This window comes from Mobula birostris, chromosome 3 (assembly GCF_030028105.1).
Source record: "Mobula birostris isolate sMobBir1 chromosome 3, sMobBir1.hap1, whole genome shotgun sequence".
Classification (NCBI taxonomy): Eukaryota; Metazoa; Chordata; class Chondrichthyes; order Myliobatiformes; family Myliobatidae; genus Mobula; species Mobula birostris.
Window position 1 is genome coordinate 211,248,951 of NC_092372.1, and position 24,091 is coordinate 211,273,041.

The 24,091-nt window shown below is 42.6% G+C and overlaps 1 protein-coding gene across 1 annotated transcript in view; it reads right to left on the minus strand.

Annotated features, from left to right (window-relative positions):
* Window positions 1-998: 998 nt before the first annotated feature.
* dpp6a (dipeptidyl-peptidase 6a) overlaps window positions 999-24,091 on the minus strand; it is a 515,918-nt gene continuing 492,825 nt past the window's right edge. The window contains exons 24-26 of the mRNA XM_072254436.1: window positions 17,468-17,540; window positions 12,786-12,859; window positions 999-7,882 (exon numbers count right to left, since the gene is read on the minus strand). Of these exons, the coding sequence (XP_072110537.1) occupies window positions 7,736-7,882; window positions 12,786-12,859; window positions 17,468-17,540 (294 nt within the window). The 3' untranslated portion in view covers window positions 999-7,735. The remainder of the gene's footprint in view (window positions 7,883-12,785; window positions 12,860-17,467; window positions 17,541-24,091) is intronic.

Genomic DNA, 24,091 nt, shown 5'->3' on the forward strand with positions numbered 1-24,091 from the left:
TTGAAGAACCATGTCTCTAGGCCCCTCTGTTCCATAACACTTTTCAGGGCCCTCCCACACTCTGTAAATCCGGCTTTTACCTAACTTACCAAAGTCAAGTTTATTGTCATTTAAACATACATGTATACTGTCAAACAAGGCAAGGTTTCCCTAGACCAAGGTGTAAAACATAACTCACTAAAGTATAAAATCTACAGATGAATCATGCATAAATATATGCACTAAAGTACATAAATATTGTAATGGCTCGAACATTGTACACCATTGACATTTTGAATGCGATGTGGCAGGGAGTTCAGAAGCCCAGTGGCCTGAGGGAAAAATCTGTTTCCCATCCTGACCGTCCTTGTTTTTATGCATCAGAGTCTCCTGCCTGATGGTGAAAAGTCAAAGAGGACGATGGTTGGATGGGTGGAATCATTAAAAATACGAAGGGCCCTACGTATGCAGCGCTGCTGATAAACGTTCCCAGTAGGAAGACCCCTATGTACTCTCAGCCATTCTCAGTCTTTTGTAGGGAATTCCAGTCCGATGCTCGGCTGCCTCCACATCAGATGGAAATGCAGCTGGTCAGGACGATCTCAATAGTGCTCCTATAAAATACAGTGAAGGTGGGTTTGGGGGGGGTGTGCAGGGAGCCGCACTCTCCCTAGGAAGTGGAGGCACTGCTGTGTCTTTTTGTTCCGGGCAATGATATTAAGGGACCAGTTGAGGTCATCTGTGATGTGAGCTCACAGGAAGTTAGTCCACTTACCTCTCTCTACAAAGAAGCCATGCATTTGCAGAGGGGGATGGTTCATCCGCACCTTCCTGAAGTCCACCACAATTTCCTTGACCAAAAATAATAACACCTTGTACCTGCCTTAGTTAAATTCCATGAGAAAAATTCCGTCCCTTGCCGGAAATAAATTGAAAACCATTCTACAATTTGACGCTCCATGAAACATCTCTTGCCAAAAATAAATACAAGCCAGTTCGACAAATTGAGGGATCTCAGAAATTAATATTGTTTATTTAGTAAGTTTGGTAGGAAATGATATCGTCAACTCACTGAGTACAGCGAGACAGTTTAACATACAGAGCATTGGTTAAAATGAGATGTTGAAAGCAATGGTATAAATGCATCTAGAGTATAGTTATTGATACTTAGACAGCAAGGATTTACTGTATAACATGGGCTCCTAATGTTAATGCGACTGAACTATAAAGGTATAGCACAGGGCTGATAATCCAATGGCAACGTTAGCAGTTTTGATGGTAACAGCAGGACAGTGATGGATGTTTATTAGTACTTTGACGGTCTGACTCCATCTTCCTCTTGGCCAAACACCTATGTTCACCACACTGAAGAAACCGTAGGTGAGGTTGATATCGAATGCCACTTGCAAGAGTGCTGGTAGTTGGGGGTTACTGGGGGAGGGTTAGGCCACCGTCAGCATTTGAGAGGGGTTTCTGTACACGGAGTGCTAAGGAGACACAGCAGGTTGTTGAGGCAGAGACTGGTTTAAGTAGTGGCCAGGGTCTGCAAAGGAAAGCCTTGAACTAGGGTAGTGCATTGTGTGTGGGATTTAAAACCAAACAGCTTTGGAGGGTGTGTGTTCAGACCCATATTATTGACAGTGAGCATAAGCATTCATCCATAAACTTCGACTACACAAAAAGTTTTGAATGGTGAGTGGTGGGGCTGAAGTTAAGACTTGGACAGGCCCCATGTTTGCCTCAAATGTGTGCACCCTTGTAGAGGGTTGTTGTCAACTTTAAGATGGGTGGGACAAGAAGTTTGTCTCTGAGCATTAAGTACCTGTAGAGACCTTGGCCACTGGTCATACTTGCATTGCAGTTGCAGTCAATGGAACAGACCAGGTAGGTATAAAAGTAACAATCTGCTAACACCTCGCCAGGCTAAGATGCAGAGATCTGTACGGCCCAGGGGTACATGTGGAGGACAACAACGATGCTGGCCCTTCAACATATCCCTTAGTTTGGATTCATGTCAAGAAGAATCAAAAGGGAGTTTATAAACATCTCTCATTCCCACCAGGAGAAACTTCTCACTCAACATCTCTGGACGCATCATTTAGGTCACCCTTTAATCTTCAAAACTCAAAGGGATACAATTGTAATCGTTGCCATCTCCCTGGGGTAGAAACCTCCAGGCCTTTTAAATTTTCACTACTCTTTTCAATTTGACCTCTTACTCAAAACTTGTTCACTTGAGAAGATTATAAGGATATTACTTGCACCAAAGTTATCTGCCTGCTGTTCAAAGTAAAATTACAACAATATCTTTATAGTCTTCTCAACTGAGAAAGTTTTGAGTAAAAGGTCAAGATTTCAGCTCCTTGTTAGTGGCGCAAAGATGCGAAATTATGCATTTGCTACACCAATGGGCAAAATACTTGTAATGTCCAAGAAGGTGATATTAAAGGAAATGTTTGCATTGTTAATCCTCTGAGCACTAAACAAAAGGGCAAGATCTTGCTGCCCCCTTTCCCAATCTGTTTTTTTTTTTTGAGTATCTATGAAAAAACTGTTAAGAACAACATCAGACTTTGCGTGGACATACCATAATACCTTGGGGTGCAAACCTGTGCCTCACTGGAAGTGACTGAACAGGTAGATAGGGTAGTGAAAAAGACAACTGGTATGCTGGCCTTCATAGGCTGAGGCATTTAATATAATAGAAGGATGTCCCTTTAGAACAGTGATAAGGAGGATTTTTTTTAGCCAGAGGATGGTGAATCTGTGATATTTATTGCTGCAGGTGGCTGTGGAGACCGTCATTGGGTTTATTAAAGTGGAGGTTCATAGGTTCTTGATTAGTAGGGTATCAAAGAATATGGGGAGAAGGCAGGAGAATGTGTTGGAGAGGGAGAATAAATCAGCCATGATGGAATGCCCAAGCAGACTCAATGGTCCGAATGACTTGATTCTGCTCCAATGTTTCACGCTCTAGTGGTCTATGAGAGTTGTGATGTCATGTTGCAATTGCTAAAAACCACACTTTCAAGTATGATGAGTAACACTGGTCACCTCACCACAGGAAGGAAGTGGTGCAATAGAAATTGTTCCTCAGAGATTCACCAGGATGTTGCCTGAAGGGCTGTAGGTATGAGGCAGCATGGTAGTACCGTCGTTTGCACAATACTTTACAGCACCATCGACCCAGGTTCAATTCCAGCCGCTGCCTGCGAGGAGCTTGGACATTTTCCACGTGACTGCATGCATTTCCTCGGGGTGCTCCACGGTCCAGAGATGTAACGGTTGGTAGGTTAATTGGTCATTGTAAATTGTCTTCTGATTAGACTAGAGTTGAAATGGGGGATTGTTAGGGCAGCACAGCTCGACAGGCTGGAAGGGCCTTTTCCGTGCTGTATCTCAAATAAATAAACAAACAAATAGGCTGGGTTCATTTCCACTGAAATGAAGAAGGCTGAGGGGTGACCTTGCAGATATGTATAAAATTATGAGAGGCATAGATCAGGTCACTTTCCCAGGGCAGAGAAGTGAAGAACTAGAGTGTACGGATTGAAGGTGAGAGGGGAGAGATTTGAAGGAGAACTGAGGGGCAAGTACTCACCACGTGAAAAATTTAGAAAGAGGAGTCTGAGAAAGTTCTGGAGGAAGATAGTTACAGCATTTAAAAGGTGTTTGGATAGATATTTGTACAGGAAAGGAGTAGAGGCCTAATGGGGTTAATGAAAATTGGCATTGTGGTTGGCATGGACGAATTGGAGCACAGGATGAGCTTGTGTGGTGTACGATTCTTCTAAAATTTCAGTGTATTAAAGAATTATTGAAGCATAGTTGTGAAAGATGTGAGGAAGTTTTGTGTGTTTTCCTTAGCCACGGGTATGGTGCCGGAGGATTAGAGGGTAGCTCATGTTGTTCCATTGTTTAAAAAAGGCTCCAAAAGTAAACCAGGTAACTACAGGCCTGTAAACCTGACATCAGTAGTAGATAAATTATTGGAAGGTGTTCTGAGAGATTGGATATACAAATATTTGGACAGCCAAGGGCTGATTAAGGATAGTCAGCATGGCCTTGTGCGTGGTAGATCGTGTTCAACAAATCTTGTAGAGTTTTTTGAGGAGGTTACCAAGAAAGTAGATGAAGGAAAGGCTTGGGATGTTGTCTACATGGACTTTAGTAAGGCCTTTGACAAGGTCCCACATGGGAGGTTAGTTCAGAAGGTACAGACACTATGTATCTATGGAGAGGTTGTAAACTAGATTTGAAATTGGCTGTGTGGGAGAAGACAGTGGTAGTGGATGATTGCTTATCAGACTGGAGGCCTGTGACTAGTGGTGTGCCTCAGGGATCTGTGCTGGGACCATTGTTGTTTGTTGTCTATATCAATGATCTAGATGATGATGTGGTAAATTGGATCAAGTTTGCTGATGACACTAAGATTGGAGGTGTTGTGGACAGTGAGGAAGGCTTTCAAAGCTTGCAGAGGGATCTGGACCAACTGGAAAAATGGGCCAGAAAATGGCAGATAAAATTTAATGCAGACAAATGTGAGGTGTTGTATTTTGGAAGGACAAATCAATAGGACATACACAGTAAATGGTAGGGCACTGAAGAGTGCGGAGGAACAAAGAGATCTGGGAGTTCAGATACATAATTCCCTGAAAGTGGCGTCACAGGTAGTCAGGGTTGTAAGGAAGGCTTTTGGCATCCTGGCATTCATAAATCAAAGTATTGAGTATAGGAGTTGGGATGTTATGGGAGGTTGTACAAGACATTGGTGAGGCCAAATTTGGAGTATTGTGTACAGTTCCTGTCACCTAACTATAGGAAGGATATCAGTAAGATTGAAAGAGTGCAGAGAAGATTTACTGGGATGTTGCTGGGTCTTCAGAAGTTGAATTATAGGGAAAGATTGAACAGGTTAGGACTTTATTCCTTGGAGTGTAGAAGAATGAAGGGAGATTTGATAGAGGTTTACAAAATTATGAGGGGTATAGACAGAGTAAATGTGAATAGGCTCTTTCCACTTAGATTAGGAGAGATAAATATGAGAGGACATGGCTTTAGGGTGAAAGGGGAAAGGTTTGGGGGAACTTCTTCAGTCAGTGATGGGAGTGTGGAACGAGCTGCCATCTGACATGGTAAATGTGTGCTCACTCTTAAGTTTTAAGAATAAATTAGGTAGGTACATGGATGAGAGAGGCCTGGAGGGTTATGGACTGGATGCAGGTCAATGAGATTAGTGGAATAATGTTTTGGCACAGACTAGAAGGACTGAATGGCCTGTTTTCTGTGCTGTAGTGTTCTATGATTCTATAAACACAATGGCCACTTTATTAGGTACCCCTGCTCGTTAATGCAAAACATCGAATCAGACAATCATGTAGCAGCATCTCAATGCATAAAAGCGTGCAGATATGATCAACAGGCTCACATGTTGCTCAGACCGAACATCTGAATGGGGAAGAAATGGGACCTTTGTGACTTTGTCCGTGGAATGGTTGCTAGTGCCAGAAGAGGTGGTTTGAGCATCTCAGAAACTGCTGATCTCCAGAAAATTTTCATGCACAGCAGTCTCTACAGTTTACATAGAATGGTACAGGAAACAAAAAAAAAAAAAAAAAATCCTGTGAGTAGCAGTTCTGTGGGCAAAGACACCTTGTTAATGGGAAAGGTCAGAGGAGAATGGCCTGACTGGTTCAAGGTGACAATAACACAAATAACCACACGTCACAACAGTGGTGCCCAGAAGAGCATCTCTGAACAAAACGCATTGAACCTTAAAGTGGATGGGCTACAGCAGGAGAAGACGGAGGATATATACTGAGTGGCTACATAGGTACAGGAGCGATCTAATAATGTGGCACTGAGTATATTTTCTTCAAGATCACTTATAAACTTGGCTCATGTAGTCCACCTTTCCTGGTTTTTAAACATTTAATACCAGTCTGTATTTTGTAGCAGCAAATTACCTGTGAAGCTGGGAGCAATTTTTCTCTCTGTTCTGTTAGTTTAGCTTCAAGAGAGCAGTGAAATGAAGAGAGCATGCAAATAGTTGCAATGTGATTTATAGGTGGTGCTCAGAGGATTAAATAGATGCTGGCAAGGAATGGCACACAGGTTGGTGAAACAGTATGAAGGAGGAGGCAGCAACCTTGAAGCTACAGTGCAAAGAAATAAAGCACACTTTTCCATGCACAGATGAACTTCGGAAAGCTGAAACACAAGTATTGTACATAGGTAGTACATAAGGAATCCTGTCATGTTATCATTAGCAAATAAGGTGTATCCGAATCATGCTTATCATCACTGCCATACACTCTGACCACTTTATTAGGTACGCCTGTACACCTGCTCGTTAATACAAATACCTAATCAGACCATCATATGGCAGCAACTCAATGCCTAGAAGTACGCAGACAGGGACAAGAGGTTGTGATGTTGTTCAGACCAAACATCATAATGGGGAAGAAATGGGATCTAAGTGACTGGAATTGATGCCAGATGGGGTGGTTAGAGTATCTCTGGAATTGCTGATCCCTTGGGATTTTCACGCTGAGCAGAATCTTGAGATTACAGAGAGTGGTGCGAAAAACAAACGAAGAATTCTAGTGAGTGGCACTTTGGTGGGTGAAAATGCCTTGTAAATGAGAGAGGGCAGAGGAGCATGGCCAGACTGTTTCAAACTGACAGGAAAGCGACAGTAACTACGCGTTTCAACAGTGGTGTCTCTGAATGCACAATATATCGAACCTTGAAGTGGATGGGCTACAGCAGCAGAAGACCACACTGGGTTCCCAGGTGCATGAAATAAAGTGGCCACTGAGTGTATGTAGCAGCAGTACATTGGAGGGAAGCAGCGGCAAACACTGCAGCAACTGTGAGTTGGAGCTGGGCCTCACTGTTACTGATAAGACAGGCTAAACTGGAGCTGTGATGAAAACAAAGAGGACAGCTATTCCCAAGGAAGGAGGGATGGGCAGTCTAGTTCATTCAGGCAATACAGACCCAGGTGATTCAGAGGTTTGGCATGAGATGGAGAACCTTTATTATCCGCCAGTATAGGGATGGCCGAACTCTTGAATGGGCGGATGACTGCAAATGCCCATGGTCTGGGCAATTCCTTGAAGATGGGGGACGGGCAGTGTACCAAAAAGAGGACCGGCTGGCACAATCAGCCAGGCGATGCATCAGCCTTCGGTTTAGACCCCTGAGGATACCATAGGCTGAATGTTGGGGGAGGTGGACTCCTGAAATACAAAGGATGGAGGTTCCCCTACAGGTCAAAACGTGTTGTGCTATAAAACCGCTGTCACAGTTTGCTTCCCGCCTCATGCCATGAATAACAGGACTGTCTGCTGATGTATCGGGTGCTGCTGCCATTGTGCCTGGCCTCTAGGTGGACCTGACAGATCATTCACTGACTGGGTGGGCAACTCCTGCCCCTACCTGACCTTTTACTTGCTGATTCTTTCCTCGGCCATCCATCCACTTACGTCCCATCACATGAGGAAATTACGGAAATTGACGCGACCTGTATTTTTTTGTTTGGTCGGTGGGGAAGGGGCATGTCCGTAACAGTGGAACACTCAACACTCCGACTTTGATTCTCATGCTGGAGGCTCTTCCAATGACGAAGCTGTGACATCGGTGAGGCTGCTCTCAGTCTCTGTAACATGCTAACATAACACTGTATTGGAAAATGAAAATCAGTTGTATCTATAAAAGAGATGTCTTGTGCTTGGCACTCAGCTCAAAAAGTTTAATCTTCCTCTTCCTCCTCCATTTCTGTTTTTATCGGGGTCTTGTCAGGGACGCTGAAGCATTTCCCGAAGAACCGGACAATGGATTTGTGCAGATGCTGTTTGACTGAGGCTTTCTCCATGAAGTGGCCCTCATCTGGGTATATCTGCAACAGCATAAACAAGATTTGTTGGTGAAGAGCTGGTAAGTCGAGAGGGGGTTATATCATCGCCTGCTCTAACTATACACAAAGAACATAATATCAGTAGATTTGTAAATTGAATTGGTTTAATATTGTCACATTCACTGTGCCTTGCTGAGCAAGGGTGGGGGGAGGGTTGATATCTTTATTGCTGCTTCTGCATCAGAGGGGGTGGGGCTTTGGGGTTGTGATGTTTCTGTCATTGATTCTTTGGGTTTTCTGTTCCGTGGATGTCTGTGAAGAGTAAGAATTTCAGGTTGTAAACTGTACACGTTCTCTGATATTCAGTTGAGTCACTGAACCATAGTATATTGAAAAGTTTTTGTTTGAAAAACCATCCAATACAGATCACTAGAGGCCAAGTGATTGGTTATAATTAATGCAAGGGATAGGTTCTTGACTAGTCAGGGCACGAATGGTTACGGGGAGAAGGAAGGAGATTGGGGCTGACAGGGAAGTGGATCAGCCATGATGAAATGGTGGAGCAGACTTGATGGGGCAAATGGCCAAATTCTGCTCCTGTATCTTGTGGTCATATTTCAACACACCAGTACATTGAGGTAGCACAAGGTAATTAACAATAACAGAATGCAGAATAAAGTGTTACAGTTACAGAGAAAGTGCAGCGCAGGGGATTGTGCAGATGCCGGAAATTCAAATTAACACAGCGGGTCAGGCAGCATCTATGGAGAAGAATAATTCCCGATCCCGATGAAGGATCCCAGCCTGAAACATTGACTCTTAGTTCCTCTCCATAGATGCTGCCTGACCTGCTGAGTTCCTCCATCTTGTGTGCAGGTAGACAATAAGGTATAATCCCATGGTGAGGTGGACTGTGAGGTCAAGACCTCATCTTTTCATCCGAGATGCCCATTCAATAGTCTTATAACAGTAGTGTAGAAATTGTCGTTGGGCCTGGTGGTATGTGCTTTAGTATCTTCTGCCATCTGGGACGGGGTAGAAGAGAGAATGCCTGGGGTGGGTGATGTTTTTGATTATGTTAACAACAGGAGTTCTGCAGATGCTGGAAATTCAAGCAACACACATCAAAGTTGCTGGTGAACGCAGCAGGCAGGCAGCATCTGTAGGAAGAGGTGCAGTTGACGTTTCAGGCCGAGACCCTTCGTCAGGACTAACTGAAGGAAGAGTGAGTAAGGGATTTGAGAGGGGGAGGGGGAGATCCAAAATGATAGGAGAAGACAGGAGGGGGAGGGATAGAGCCAAGAGCTGGACAGGTGATAGGCAAAAGGGATACGAGAGGATCATGGGACAGGAGGTCCGGGAAGAAAGACAAGGGGGGGGAACCCAGAGGATGGGCAAGAGGTATATTCAGAGGGACAGAGGGAGAAAAAGGAGAGTGAGAGAAAGAATGTGTGCATAAAAATAAGTAACAGATGGGGTACGAGGGGGAGGTGGGGCCTAGTGGAAGTTAGAGAAGTCGATGTTCATGCCATCAGTCTGGGTAGCCTCCAACCTGAATATAAGGTGTTCCTCCAACCTGAGTGTGGCTTCATCTTTACAGTAGAGGAGAACCTGGTACATTTCCGACACCTCCCTCCCCTTTCTAGATCTTTCTGTCTCTGTCTCTGGAGACAGCTTATCCACTGATGTCTACTATAAGCCTGCTGACTCTCACAGCTATCTGGACTATTCCTCTTCTCACCCTGTCTCTTGCAAAAACGCCATCTCCTTCTCGCAATTCCTCCATCTCTGCCGCATCTGCTCTCAGGATGAGGCTTTTCATTCTAGGACGAGGGAGATGTCTTCCTTTTTTAAAGAAAGGGGCTTCCCTTCCTCCACTATCAACTCTGCTCTTAAACGCATCTCCCCCATTTCACGTACATCTGCTCTCACTCCATCCTCCCGCCACCCCACTAGGAATAGGGTTCCCCTGGTCCTCACCTACCACCCCACCAGCCTCCGGGTCCAACATATTATTCTCCGTAACTTCCGCCACCTCCAACGGGATCCCACCACTAAGCACATCTTTCCCTCCCCCCCCCCCCCCCACCCCCTGCATTCTGCAGGGATCGCTCCCTACACAACTCCCTTGTCCATTCGTCCCCCCCCATCCCTTCCTACTGATCTCCCCCCTGGCACTTATCCGTGTAAGCGGAACAAGTGCTACACATGCCCTTACACTTCCTCCCTTACCACCATTCAGGGCCCCAAACAGTCCTTCCAGGTGAGGCAACACTTCACCTGTGAGTCGACTGGGGTGATATACTGCGTCCGGTGCCCCCGATGTGGCCTTTTATATATTGGCGAGACCCGACGCAAACTGGGAGACCACTTTGCTGAACATCTACGCTCTGTCCGCCAGAGAAAGCAGGATCTCCCAGTGGCCACACATTTTAATTCCACATCCCATTCCCATTCTGACATGTCTATCCACGGCCTCCTCTACTGTAAAGATGAAGCCACACTCAGGTTGGAGGAACAACACCTTATATTCCGTCTGGGTAGCCTCCAACCTGATGGCATGAACATCGACTCCTCTAACTTCTGCTAGGCCCCACCTCCCCCTCGTACCCCATCTGTTACTTATTTTTATGCACACATTCTTTCTCTCACTCTCCTTTTTCTCCCTCTGTCCCTCTGAATATACCTCTTGCCCATCCTCTGGGTCCACCCCCCCCGTCTTTCTTCCCGGACCTCCTGTCCCATGATCCCCTCGTATCCCCTTTTGCCTATCACCTGTCCAGCTCTTGGCTCTATCCCTCCCCCTCCTGTCTTCTCCTATCATTTTGGATCTCCCCTTCCCCCTCCAACTTTCAAATCCCTTACTCACTCTTCCTTCAGTTAGTCCTGACGAAGGGTCTCGGCCTGAAATGTCGACTGCACCTCTTCCTACAGATGCTGCCTGGCCTGCTGCGTTCACCAGCAACTTTGATGTGTGTTTTTTGATTATGTTGGCTGCTTTACTGAATCAGCAAGGGCTATAGACACGGGGAAGGGGGGCTGAGCAGTGTCCACGACTCTTGAGTTTCTTGAGGTTTTGGACAAGGCAGATGCCTTTACCAAGCTGCGATTTGAACAGATAGGATGCTTACTATAGTGTATTGATAAAAATTGGTGATGACCAACGTGAACCTTTTGAATTCCTGAGGAAATTACGGTGCTGGTGAGCTTCCTTGTCTGAGACATATACGGTATGTTGTTGGACCAGGGCGGGCTGCTGATGACACTTACTCTTGGAAAATTGAAAGTTCACTAATTTGACACAGTTAAAAGTATCCCAAAAGAATATTCAAAAACAACATGCCACCAGTGGATGTTTTGGTCCGGCTGAGCTAACTTGGCTAAATCAATGGAAAATGACTCGTAGGGGTAGCAAGGAGCAGAAATTTATCAGGGGAGCTTCAAGACTCAAGGCCGAAGTAGGTGTAAAGAAAATTAATGTAAGCTCAGGTTGTGAAGGTCTATCCAAGGAATATTATGGTTTGAACTCAACTATGTGGAGGATGGAAGAGAGTCCTACTGAAGAGATTCTGGAGCAGCAAAAAGAACTTCACCCTTTTAAGAATAGGGGATCACTGAGTTATTAAATGGGAGAGCAACAGAGGTCATTTGGCAGACTGACAGTATCAAAATGTAGCAACAAGAGTCCCACTCCTCCCCTCAAACTCTCAGATCTGTACTGTTCCTAAGACCAACTCAAATCTGGAAGTTAATTTTGACTCCAGTTCCTGATCATGCATTCCACTTGTTGATAGAAAAGTAGATTGCCTTCATTGGTAAATTATTGTCAGTCTGAGCCCTGCAGCTCTGGAAAAACCTTTCTCACCATTTAGTCCATGTAAATCTTTGTGGTTGTAAATGCCTCTATCAGATCCTACAAGAGTCACAGAGCTATACAGCAAAGGAAAGAGGACCTTTGGCCTGACTTGTTCGTACCAGCCAACTTGCCTGAATTAATCCCACTTATCTGTGCATTGATTATTCCTCTGCACGGTTGCTGACTGACCTGCTGAATTTCTTCAGCACTTCGTTTGTGTTGCCCTGGTTTCTAGCATCCGAATTTTTGTGTTTGTGATTGTCTGTGCAAGGCCCATATCCCTTTAAATCTTCCCTATCCTTGTAACGCGTAACAAACTGGTCACCTCTTTTATCCTCTATCCTGGTGGTGCTGCCACATTCACAAAACCTTAAGTCTAGCTCTCCCATTATTTTCACTTCCGCCTTTTTTCACTGCTTCAGATAAACTTGCCAAACTTTTCATCAATCTGTTGTTTTTATGCTCATTTCTGTATTTATTGTTGTAATTATTATTCCACAGTTCACTCTTTATTTTGTGAGCTTCACATAAGCAAGAAATTTCATTGCTCTCTCGTATATGTGACAATAAACTAAACTGAATCTGGATATTGAAATGCTTTTAACTTTCATATTTCTACCCACCCATACTATCTACTCTGGCAGCTTGTTCAATATATTCACCACGTTCTGTGTGAAAAGTTGCCCCTCAGATCTCTTTTAAATAATTCCCCTCTCACTTTAAAGTGATGCCCTTGAGTTCTGGCTCCCCCCCCCCCCCCCCCCCCCCAAGCCTTTTCCACTTCAAGGGGAATAACTCCGGTCTCTCCGATTTCTGTTGTGTTACTGACAAAGTAATCCACAGGCTGGCGAACGGGAGTTCAAAGGAGTGGATGAAAGTAAACTGTGGGAGCTATGTGAGAGGGAAGGATGAGATTCATCTTGGAGTAGGTGAAAAGGTCGGCATAACATTGTGGGCTGAGGAGCTGTACTGTTCTATGTTCAAATTTTACCCCAGTGGCAGTCTGAGGGGGGGGGGGGTTGAGTCTCTTTAAAAACAAGCCTTTAAATACAAAGCAGTGATTCTGTTAATCATGCCAAGGTAAGGTACCTGTAAAGAATAGTTGGCCTTTGCATTGATTAAGTGGGTTATTAGGTCTGCCGTATGCTGGAAGTGGACAGTTTCTGAAAAAGAAAGAGAAAGCGTTTAGGTAAAAAGGGGATAATCTTAAACGTACAAGAGTTCAAACAGTGGAAGTAAACAGCACTCAAAGAGAAAATGAGTATCAAGAATGATCTACAAAGCGAAGTGTTTACAGACTTGTGGGAACAAAAGGAGAGAAGAGTCGAGGAAATACCCTCTGATTTAGGTAGGGATCATAAGCTGATCTGAATGTGTGGGACAGGTCCAGAGCTCAGTGGTTAGGGATGAGGGGAGGTTTGTAGCATGTGCTGAGCCTTGATGAGCTTGTCTGTTTCAGCTGTGATACACAGGTTGAGGCTTAAAAACTGAAATTAACTGCTTCAGTTTCCTGCTCCTTTAAACTAAATGAAAAGAATATTTTCCCACTAACAGGTGAAATAAAACTATTTGGGGGTATTGGAGTATACTCGAGAAAATCTGCTTGTCTGACACAACCAAAGTTGCAAAGTTGCCAGACTATTACTGTTATTTATTGTTCAGTCTTGTAACTCTCTTTATTAGCTTCCTCCTTTTCCCACCAGCTTAAACATGAAGTGTTTCCTCGTATCATACTCTTATTATAATCCTTATTGATTTATTTAGAGATACAGTATTGATAATGACTGGGATCGCCGAGCTTGTAAAGATGTTGGCCAAAAGAAGGCAACTTCCATAGAATTTGGCAAGAACAATCATGATCACAGACCATGATCTCCTGTGTGATTTGACATGGCACATGATGATGATGGTAACAGGCCATTCTGGCCCAACAATTTTGGGCCTCCCAATTTCACCCATGTGACCAATTAACCTGCTAAACCGTACCTATTTGGAATGTGTGAGGAAAGCAGCAGGAGGAAGGCCATGCAGACACGGGGAGAGTGTATCAGCTCCTTACAGACAATGGCTGGAACTGAACCTGGGTCGCTGATGATGTAATAGTGCTATGGTAACTGCTGTGCTTCCATGCTGCCCTAATAATGGGTTCCTTTACTACCCAACGTCAACACTACAAAATTATTTAATGGACAAGCATGACGGGTACAAGTTTCCTCCCCTGAAGTGGAAGTAAATCACGATTCCTTCATCAAAACTGTATCCAAATCCTGAAACCTCCTCAAGCGAGACTTTCACCACCACTTGTGTGAATGCAGTAATGGCCTGAAATGCCCCAGTCTCCGCAAACATGTATTTAAAAAAAAAAATCATTTTGAACAAGTAGTTCATCTTTCATATGATGAAAGAATGGATCGACTAGGCTTATACTCATTGGAATTTAGAAGATTGAGGGGGGATCTGATTGAAACGTATAAAATCCTAAAGGGATTGGACAGGCTAGATGCAGGAAGATTGTTCCCGATGTTGGGGAAGTCCAGAACGAGGGGTCACAGTTTGAGGATAAAGGGGAAGCCTTTTAGGACCGAGATTAGGAAAAACTTCTTCACACTGAGACTGGTGAATCTGTGGAATTCTCTGCCACAGGAAACAGTTGAGGCCAGTTCATTGGCGATATTTAAGAGGAAGTTAGATATGGCCCTTGTGGCTAAAGGGCTCATGGGGTATGGGGGGAAGGCTGGTACAGGGTTCAGAGTTGGATGATCAGCCATGATCATACTGAATGCTGGTGCAGGCTCGAAGGGCCGAATAGCTGACTCCTGCACCTATTTTCTATGTTTCTATGTTTCTATCTTCTACCCTGTACTCGAACAAAGTGTTCATCTTATGGGCTTTTCTCTTTGGAGTGAAGGAGGATGAGAGGTGATTTGATAGAGGTTTACAGTGGTATGCAAAAGTTTGCGCACCCCGGTCAAAATTTCTGTTATTGTGAATAGCTAAGCGAGAAAGATGACACATTTCTTTAATATTTTGAGCAAGAAAACTTTTTTATTTCCATCTTCTATAGTTTCAAAATAACAAAAAAAGGAAAAGGGCCTAAAGCAAAAGTTTGGGCACCATGCATGGCAGTACTTAGTAACACTCCCTTTGGCAAGTATCACAGCTTGTAAATGCTTTTTGTAGCCAGCTAAGAGTCTTTCAATCCTTGTTTGGGAGATTTTTGCCCATTCTTTCTTGCAAAAGGCTTCTAGTTCTGTGAGATTCTTGGGCTGTTTTGCATGCACTGCTCTTTTGAGGTCTATCCACAGATGATGTTTAGGTCAGGGGACTGTGAGGGCCATGGCAAAACCTTCAGCTTGCACCTCTTGAGGTAGTCCATTGTGGATTTTGAGGTGTGTTTAGGATCATTATCCTGTTGTAGAAGCCATCCTCTACATCTTTGGCTTTTTTACAGACTGTGTGATGTTTGCTTCCAGAACTTGCTGGTATTCAATTGAATTCATTCTTCCCTCTACCAGTAATGTTCCCCATGCCACTGGCTGCAACACAAGCCCAAAGCATAATCGATCCACCACCATGCTTAATAGTTGGAGAGGTGTTCTTTTCATGGAATTCTGCACGCTTTTTTCTCCAAACATACCTTTGCTCATTGCAGCCAAAAAAGTTCTATTCATAAGGTTCAAAGGATCACCTAAACAAGCCTGATGCGTTTTGGAAACAAGTCCTGTGGACTGATGAAGTTAAAATAGAACTTTTTGGCCGCAATGAGCAAAATTAATAGGTGAATTGGTCACATGGGAGTAATTAGGCTATGCGGACTCATTGGGCTGGAAAGGCTTTTTTTAATCAAGCTGTATCTCTAAAAATAAATAAATAAAATTAATTCCTTCCTTACTCTCAAATCTCTTGATTCTTTTACTGTCTGGAAGGAAACAATCTCTGTGTATTCAGGAAAGCAGTACTGTGGTTTGGGTTCTGGACTGGTATGGGAAGGAGCCACAGACAATGCTGAAGGACGGGAGGATTGGGACTTGCTTTTGGAGCTCATCGGAAGAGGGACAGAAACTCGGCAAAGGGAGCATCACTGATGCATTAGTGGGGGGCTAGGGTAGGACCACGATCTTCCTTGGACGTTGGGTTAAATAGTGGGAGGAACATTCCTGTCACTTCTTGTCAAGGAGGGCAGCATCTGTGAAAGCCTCTTTCACCCTGCCAGTTCATCTCCAAACGTTACATTATGGTGAGACGCTTCCAACCCACCTAAACTCCAGTAGATATAGGCTTATCCTAACCAAACTCCCCTCGACAAGTGATTCCCCCTCCAAGGAGTCAGCTTAGTTGGTAAGACAATTGTACAGTTCACTGTTTTTGATGGGATCATATAACCATGGACACTTACAGTACAGTAGGAAGAAACACTGAAGACTCTATTAAAGAGCCTCTAGTGGCACATATGGCAGAGGTGCTTCCTTACAGCTCCAGCAACTCCAATTCAATCCTGACTTCTGGTGCTGTCTATGTGGAGTTTGTATGTTCTCCTTGTCACTCTAGGTGCTCTGGTGTGGTAGTGTAGTAGTTAGTGCATTGCTTTACAGGGTTTGATTCTTGCCACTGTAAGGAGGTTGTTTCTTGTCTTCATGATTGTGTGGGTTTCCTCTCGCATTACAAAGGCGTAGTAGGTTGTGAGGCATGTTATGCTGGTGCTGAAATCATGGAGACACTTGTGGACTGCCCAGCACAATCCTGATTTGATTCGGCACAAATGATGCATTTCACTGTATGTTTGCGAGGTTTCTATGTGCGTGTCAAATGAAGTTGACCTGTTATCTCCTTATCTTTATCCACATGCCAGAGACACGCAGATTACTATGGTAATTACCCCCAGCAGCGGGTGGGAGAATCTGTAGGGCATCGGTAGCAATGTGGGGAGAATGGATCACGGTAATTTAATAGGGTTAAGGTTGCTCTGAAAGCAGGCATAGACTTGATGGGCTGAATGGTCTCCTTCAGTGGAAAGCTGTAGATGAATGTGGACATCAGGTCTATGCTCTGCTTGATCTCCATTCACCAAATGTACATCATGTCTTGAAACCTTGTTCTTTCCCCAAGATAGTTGAGTTTTTGAGTTCAAAAGCCATGAGGTAATGTTGTAGTTAATGTATTAAACACTGGTTGGCCCACACTTGGAATATGTTGCTCAGTTGTAATCACCTCATTATAAGAAGGATGCAGAAGCTTTAGAGAGGGTGCAGAGGAGTGTTACTGGAATGCTGCTGGATTGGAGAGCATGCCTTATGAGGAAAGGAAGAGCGAGCTAGGGCTTTTCCCTTTGGAGAGGAGCATGAGAGGTGACTATACAGGATGATATATAGATTGAGTGGACAGCCAGAGACTTTTTTCCAGGGTGGAAATGGCTAATATGAAGCAGCATAATTTTATGGTGATTGGAGGAAAGTATTGGGGGTAGGGATGTCCAAGCTAGTTATTTTACACAGAGAATGATGAGTGATTGGGGGAGGGAGATGGTAGAAGCAGATCTATTAGGGACATTTAAAATACTTAGATGCATGGATGATAGAAAAATAGGGGGCTATGTGGGAGGGGAGGGTTAGATTGATCTTAGAATAAGTTTAAAAATTTGCATAACATTCTGGGGCCAAAGAGCTGTGCTTGAATGTTCTATGTCCTATGCTCTGTGTTCTCTATCTGATGTGCAATATTCAGCATGGGAGCTTTGGTGAGAAGCGGTGGAACACGACTGGTCGCACACGTACCGTCTGCAGTCCCGTGGATTAACAGTAACTCTTCCTCTCTCAGCCGTAGCACGCGATATGGAACCTCTGACACCTATAAATTAAGAAAGGAGAACCTCATTGAGTCCAGATCACAACCTTGAGGCAGTTTTCGTAGTCTTTTATACTAATCAAGGCAGAGAAATGCAATTAGCCTCAGACATTAAAAAGCAATCATTCTGTCGGTTGTACATTAGAAGTTTGGGTTTTATTTTTTTTAATTTTATTTTTATTTGGATAAGGAATTCACAAATATCATGTATTTTTTTCACACATATAACCTTTTCCATTTATATGTATAAAACTATAATTATTTATACATTCTTAAGTACACATTGAGATGATATAAAAGGAAATTAGACACTTAAATAGATAATTATGTACTGTGGTAATTCTAATCTATTAGGCTAAGTAGTGGTATTAGTTGTTAAGAAAAAATGGTAATAATAGTTTCCATATAACTCTTCTGGACCATTTCCACTGGTCCAAAATGTTGTATATAAGCCTATGTAACAACCATTGTAGGTGTTTATATCCTAATTTGTTCATGCTTGCTCCTGCCTGCAGGCATAATTATCTAATCCCTATGTACTTATTTACTTAATTTTTCATTTTTTATCCCTTTCCCAAATCTTTCCCTTTACTTGTGTTAATTCTCTATTTTCCAAAAGAAAACAAAAAAAACCAAACATTTAGACTAGGGGTGCTTACGTTAGCAATATTACTGTGTTGATGAGAAGAGCAGTATAAATCATTAGGACAGTCATCTAAAGTCTGCTCGCATTGGGGTTATATATTCAATCCATTTATTCCAGATTTGATAAAATTTTTCTTTTTGAATTCTCAAGGGAGTAAGTCAACTTTTCCATTTTAAATATTTCCGAGATAATTTCGTGCCAATCTTCTAATGTAGGTGGTATTGGATTTAGCCACTTTCTAGTGATTGATTTCTTACTTGCCGCTAAGAGGGCCTGCAGCAACTTTATATCTTCCTTCTGTTCAAGAAACAATACATGCCCCAAATAGAGCATCTCAAAGTTCTGAGGTATCTGGGACCTAAGTACCTTAACTAATGTTCTATGAATACCTTCCCAATATAGACTTAATTTAGGGGAATCCCAGAAAATATGAAAATGATTTGTCTCCTTGGAGCCACACCTTCTCCAACACGTCACGTTTGTATCTTTATATTTTTCCTGATATGGGGTCTTGAAGTATCTTATAATGTTTTTCCAACAATGTTCTCTCCAAGTCAAAGAATTAGTCGAGGACCATTGAAAGCTGCAGATTTTCCCCCAAGCCTCCTCTGAAAGTACCAACCCCGCTTCTTTCTCCCACTTCTCTTTAATATACAGTGTATTTACATTGTTATCATGGGAGAGTGCATTATATACTCCAGAAACTGATTTACTAGGTATTGAACTGCAAGCCGAATTCAGAATCTTGAATAATTCTACTGTTGATAGGTCTGTATATCTACAACTCTGGTTAACATAGTTTCATACTTGAAGGTACCTAAAAAAAGTCATTATGTTCTAGGCCATGTTTGTCCTGCAGGATTTGGAAACTTTGTAATACTCTTTTATCTATAAATGAGAGGTAGGTTGTAAGACCTTTCTTTATCCATAGCTCAAATCTTTTATCTCCTCTGTTGGGAAGGAATTCGGTATCATATGCGCACCATCTAAAGAGTTTTAACATGTTATTAATTCCACATGAATTAGCCACCTTCTGCCATACTTTTAATGTAAGATTTATCCAACTGTTTTTAAATTTTTCCAACCGGGCCATCAATCCTTTGTCAGCTATTGAGGCCTGTAGAGGAAAACTGTCAACTAATCCAAATTCTATTTCCTTCCATCTAGCCTTATATTCCCTATTACACCAATATAACAGAGGGGTTATCTGTGAGGCATAAAAATAATTTCTCAGGCAAGGAAGAACCATACCTCCTCCTTCCTTCCCTAACTGTAGGGTGTTATATCGAATTCTAGGTTTCTTTCCTTGCCAAATGAAGCGGGAAATCCATTTGTCCCATTCCCTGAATTGATTATCATCCACCTCCACCGGTAAAGTACGGAAAAGATACAATAACCGAGGAAGAATATTCATTTTTATAGTATTTATCCTTGAATTTAAACTTACAAAGGGGATAAGATTCCATCTATGCATATCTGCTTTTATCTCTGAGATTAATGGCCCATAATTTACCTGTGACAGTGTTGAAAGATCCTTCGGCAGGGTCATTCCTAAATATTTTAATGACTAAGCTTCCCACTTAGGATTGTATGTATCCTGCAATTTTTTGGATGGTGTATAATTTAGCGACATAACCTGCGTTTTCTTTACATTTATTTTATAACCTGATATTTTCCCAAAGTCATCCAACAGTGTAAACAATCCTATAAATGATTTTTCTGGTTCACTCAGATAGACCAAAACATCATCTGCAAATAACGCCACTTTCTGTTCAATCTCTGCCACCTTGATACCTTTTACGATTTCGCTCTGTCTTATTAGTTGGGCAAGCGGTTCAATATATAGGGCAAAAAAGGAGAGGAGAAATTGGGCATCCCTGTCTAGTGCCTCTCTCTAAGATGAAGGAGTCAGAGAGGTCCCCATTTATCTTAATTCGGGCTGTAGGGCTGTCATATAGAGTCTGAATTACTTTAATAAACTTTTCTTGAAAGCCGAATCTTCCTAACACTCTGTATAGGAATGCCCAACTAACAGAATCAAAAGCTTTCTCAGCGTCCGATCCTACTGCCATTGTCTCTGTCTCGTTCTTATTAACCTGTTCTAATAAGTGCAGAGTTCTCCTTATGTTGTCCTGTGTTTGTCCTTGTTGAATAAATCCAGTCTGGTCTAAATGGATTAGGCCAGGTAAAAGCTTTTCCAATCTGCGCGCTAATATATATGTAAATAGTTTGTAATCTAAATTAAGAACACTAATTGGCTGATAATTGCCACATTCTAGTTTATCTTTACCCTCTTTAGGAATAACTGAAATAATCGCTTCTCTCCAGGAAGGTGGAGTTTCTCCTCTCTGCAAGATCCAATTAAAGGTGTTAAGTAGTAATGGGGCTAACTGTGTCTTCAGGGACTTGCACCACTCTGAGGTAAACCCATCAGAACCCGGGGACTTTCCAGCCTTTAACCTAGAGATGGCCACGTTCAGTTCTTTGACAGTTACTGGTTCTAATAAACTTTCATTTTGTAAATCTGTAAGTTTAGGTAGATCTAAAAAATTCAATACACTGTCTGTATAGGGCTCATTGGGGGCCCGGGGTTGGGAGTACAGCTCTCGATAATATGTTTCAAAACTCTCTTGAATTTTCCCTATTGTACTCTCCACAAGCTTTGTCTTTGGATTCTTTATTTTATGAATTGTATTGTCTGCTTGTTGTTTTCGTAATTTATATGCTAATAATCTAGCTGAATTTACCTCCTACTTCATAATTCTTTTGTCTCAGGTAAAGAAAATTTCTTTGAGTTTCCAACGTATAAATATCGTCAATTTCACTTTGCAATTTCCTAATTTCTTGTTTTCGATTTGAATTACTTTTGTTGCTATCTACAACTTGAAGTTGTTTTAATTTTCCTTGAAGGTCTGCTAATTTTTGTGCATTGATTTTTTTCATGTGAGTGGTAATGGAAATAATTTTCCCTCTCAGTACAGCTTTCAACGTATCCCATAAGATCACTGGTGATGTTTCTCCCGTGTCATTAAGGTCTAGGTATTCCTTGATTTCTCCCCTTAATCTCTCCATTACTTTCGGGTTATTGAGTATATGTGAGTTTAGCCTCCATAGTGTTTTCCTCATTTTCCTTTCCAGGATTAGAGACATAGAGACTGGGCTATGATCCAACAGATCAATTGTTGCAATATTACAGTTTTTTATCCTGAGTCTATCTGCATTAAAGATATAGTCTATCCTTGAATAGGCTGAATAAGGGAAAGAGTAATGTGTATAATCTTTACTAGTAGGGTGTAATTCCCTCCAGACATCTATAATTCCCAACTCCTCCATCAATGAATTCATTTTCCGAGTCAGAGGTTTATTCTGAGTAACTATTCTTGAAGAATCTAATACAGGATTTAATCTAATATTAAAATCCCCTCCACAAATTACTACCCTTTGAGAACTGACCATTAGGTCAAAAATGTGTCTATAAAATGACCATTCACAACCAGGAGGAGCATAAACATTCAGCAATGTTATTTCTGTACCTTCTATTCTTCCTGTGATTTTTACAAACCGTCCTTCTTTGTCTTTAGTCTCTGAAGTATGTTCCTAAGAGTACTTGATATTAAAGTAGCTACCCCTCTTTTGTGACTCAATTTATATGATGAATAAAATACATGCTTAAAGCCCATTCTTTTTAATTTTCCATGTTCAGATTGGCTCATATGTGTTTCCTGGAGGAAAGCTATTTGTGCCCTCTCTTTTTTCAATTTAGACATAATCTTATTTCTTTTAATTGGATTCAAAACCCCATTAACATTATAGGAAATTATTTTTACCAATTCAGTTTGCATTTTTCTCTAGTAGAAAAAAAACACTCTCCTTTTCTAACCAAACAGTAAGCAATCCCTTCTCAACAGTAAACCAAGACATATAACCACACCCCAGACCGTGTAACATTTGAAAATTTTTCCCGACTTCCCACAGTGAGGCCTGAGCACCGACCCGCCTCAGTTCAGAGGGATAACCTCTATCTTCACCCTGTGTTAGAGGGCCCCTTGCAGTGTGAATAATCATAGAGAATTTTCTCCTATTTATGTCTCGACCAAATTGCTATCATTCAAGTTATTCCGCCTCGTTTATTTTCAGTTACCAGTTTTCATTTTACCGTTAAGTCCGATTTACTCTTTTCAGTCATCTCTTAATTAGTCTGTATTCTCTGTACATTCGCGTCTGAATATTTGCAGCTTTTCCTTGTAGTTTGACACTCTGGTTCGTGTGGAGCGTCCTCGCCCCACTAACTGCCACGACTTCTGCCGAATCCTCTCCAGTAGCGACTCCAGTTGGGTGATAACTTTAATAGGTAGTCCCCGGTCCGCCAGGTCCGACGTTGCCTCCTCCACCGTAGCGAAGTTTTTATCCCTTCGTCGTAAATGACTCTCAGCCGAGCTGGATACAGGGTCTGGAATCTGATGTTGTTTTCCTTCAAGACTCTCCGTGTTTCCGTATATTCCTTCCGTCTGGCAAGAATCCCCGGTGCGTAGCCGTGGTCTAAACTGATTTTACAGTTGCTCCACATGAAGCCTTTCTTTTGCCATGCCCGTTTAAGCACCTCTTCCTTCCTTCGTTCTGTAACTGAGAAATCTGACCAGAATCGATCTGGGCTGAGCGCCTGCTGGAGGCTGTGGTGCCAACGCGCGGTGAGCCCTTTATCTGTAGGTCTTTTGCGGCCGGTATATCAAGGTTCTCTCTAAGCAGCTTCTCCACGAAGGGAATCATCAATCCGGGTTTACCTTCGGTTCCTTCGGGAACTCCGTAAATCCTCACATTTTCCTTTCTTCAGCGGCCTTCTTGATCTATTAGTTTCCACTGGAGCTGGTCCTGCAGCTTCAGCATTTCTGCAATCACTTCCTCGGCGTTTTGTAGCTTCTCTTCAATTCCAACAATCCTCGCTTCGGCTTCATCTATCCGCGAGTTAGCTTTCACTATTTCACCTTTGATATCTTCCAGCTGTTTGCTGTTATCTTGTCGGAACTCGCGAATCTCTCCGAGAATCAAAGACAGAGTCACCGATTCCCCCTCATTATCTCCGTCCTGGCTTGCCGTGGGGGAGCTAGGCCCGTCGCCTTGCTGCGTCTCTTTATGTTTATCAGCCTTCGGAGCGGACTTCTTAATCTTGTTCTTAGACATCATCCTTGCCCCTTTTATTAATATAGTTATGCAATATTAAGTATTTGTCTAAATTTGATTTTGGGGCAGTTTACCTTTTTTGTCGAGAGACCTTTTCCTTACGCCGCCATTCCCTTGATGACCCGGAAGTCCCAAAGTTTGGGTTTTAATAAACTTTGCAATGTACAGAGTTGTATTTGTGTTTATTATAATGATTGTTGGGTAGCACAGCAGTTAGCATAATGCTATCACGGTGCCAGTGACCTGGGTTCTATTCTCATCGCTGTCTGGAAGGAGTTTGTATGTTTTCCCTGGGTTTTGTCCGAGTTCTCCGATTTCCTCCCACGTTGCCAAGACGTAGATGTTAGTAGATTAATTGATCTCATGGGTGTAATTGGATAGTGGGGGCTTGTTGGGCTGGAACGGTCTGTTACTATGCTGTATCTCTCTAATACATATATTAAAAAAAAATAACTTTTGGGGTGTCGACACCTCCCCACCATTGCTAGTATCTACAGGAAGCACTGCCTTGAGAAGACTAAGATCCCCACAAAGGGCCATGCCATCCTTTTGTAGCTACTATTGGGGAGAAGGTAGAGAAACCTGAAGATACACACTACCAGGTTCAAGCACAGCTCCTTCCCTTGAACTGATTGGTTCTTGAGTTAACCAGCAAAACCCTAATCGCAACAGTCTAGAAACACTGGTCCCACTTTGATCACTGCACTAAAATACATCTTTTCTCAGTTCA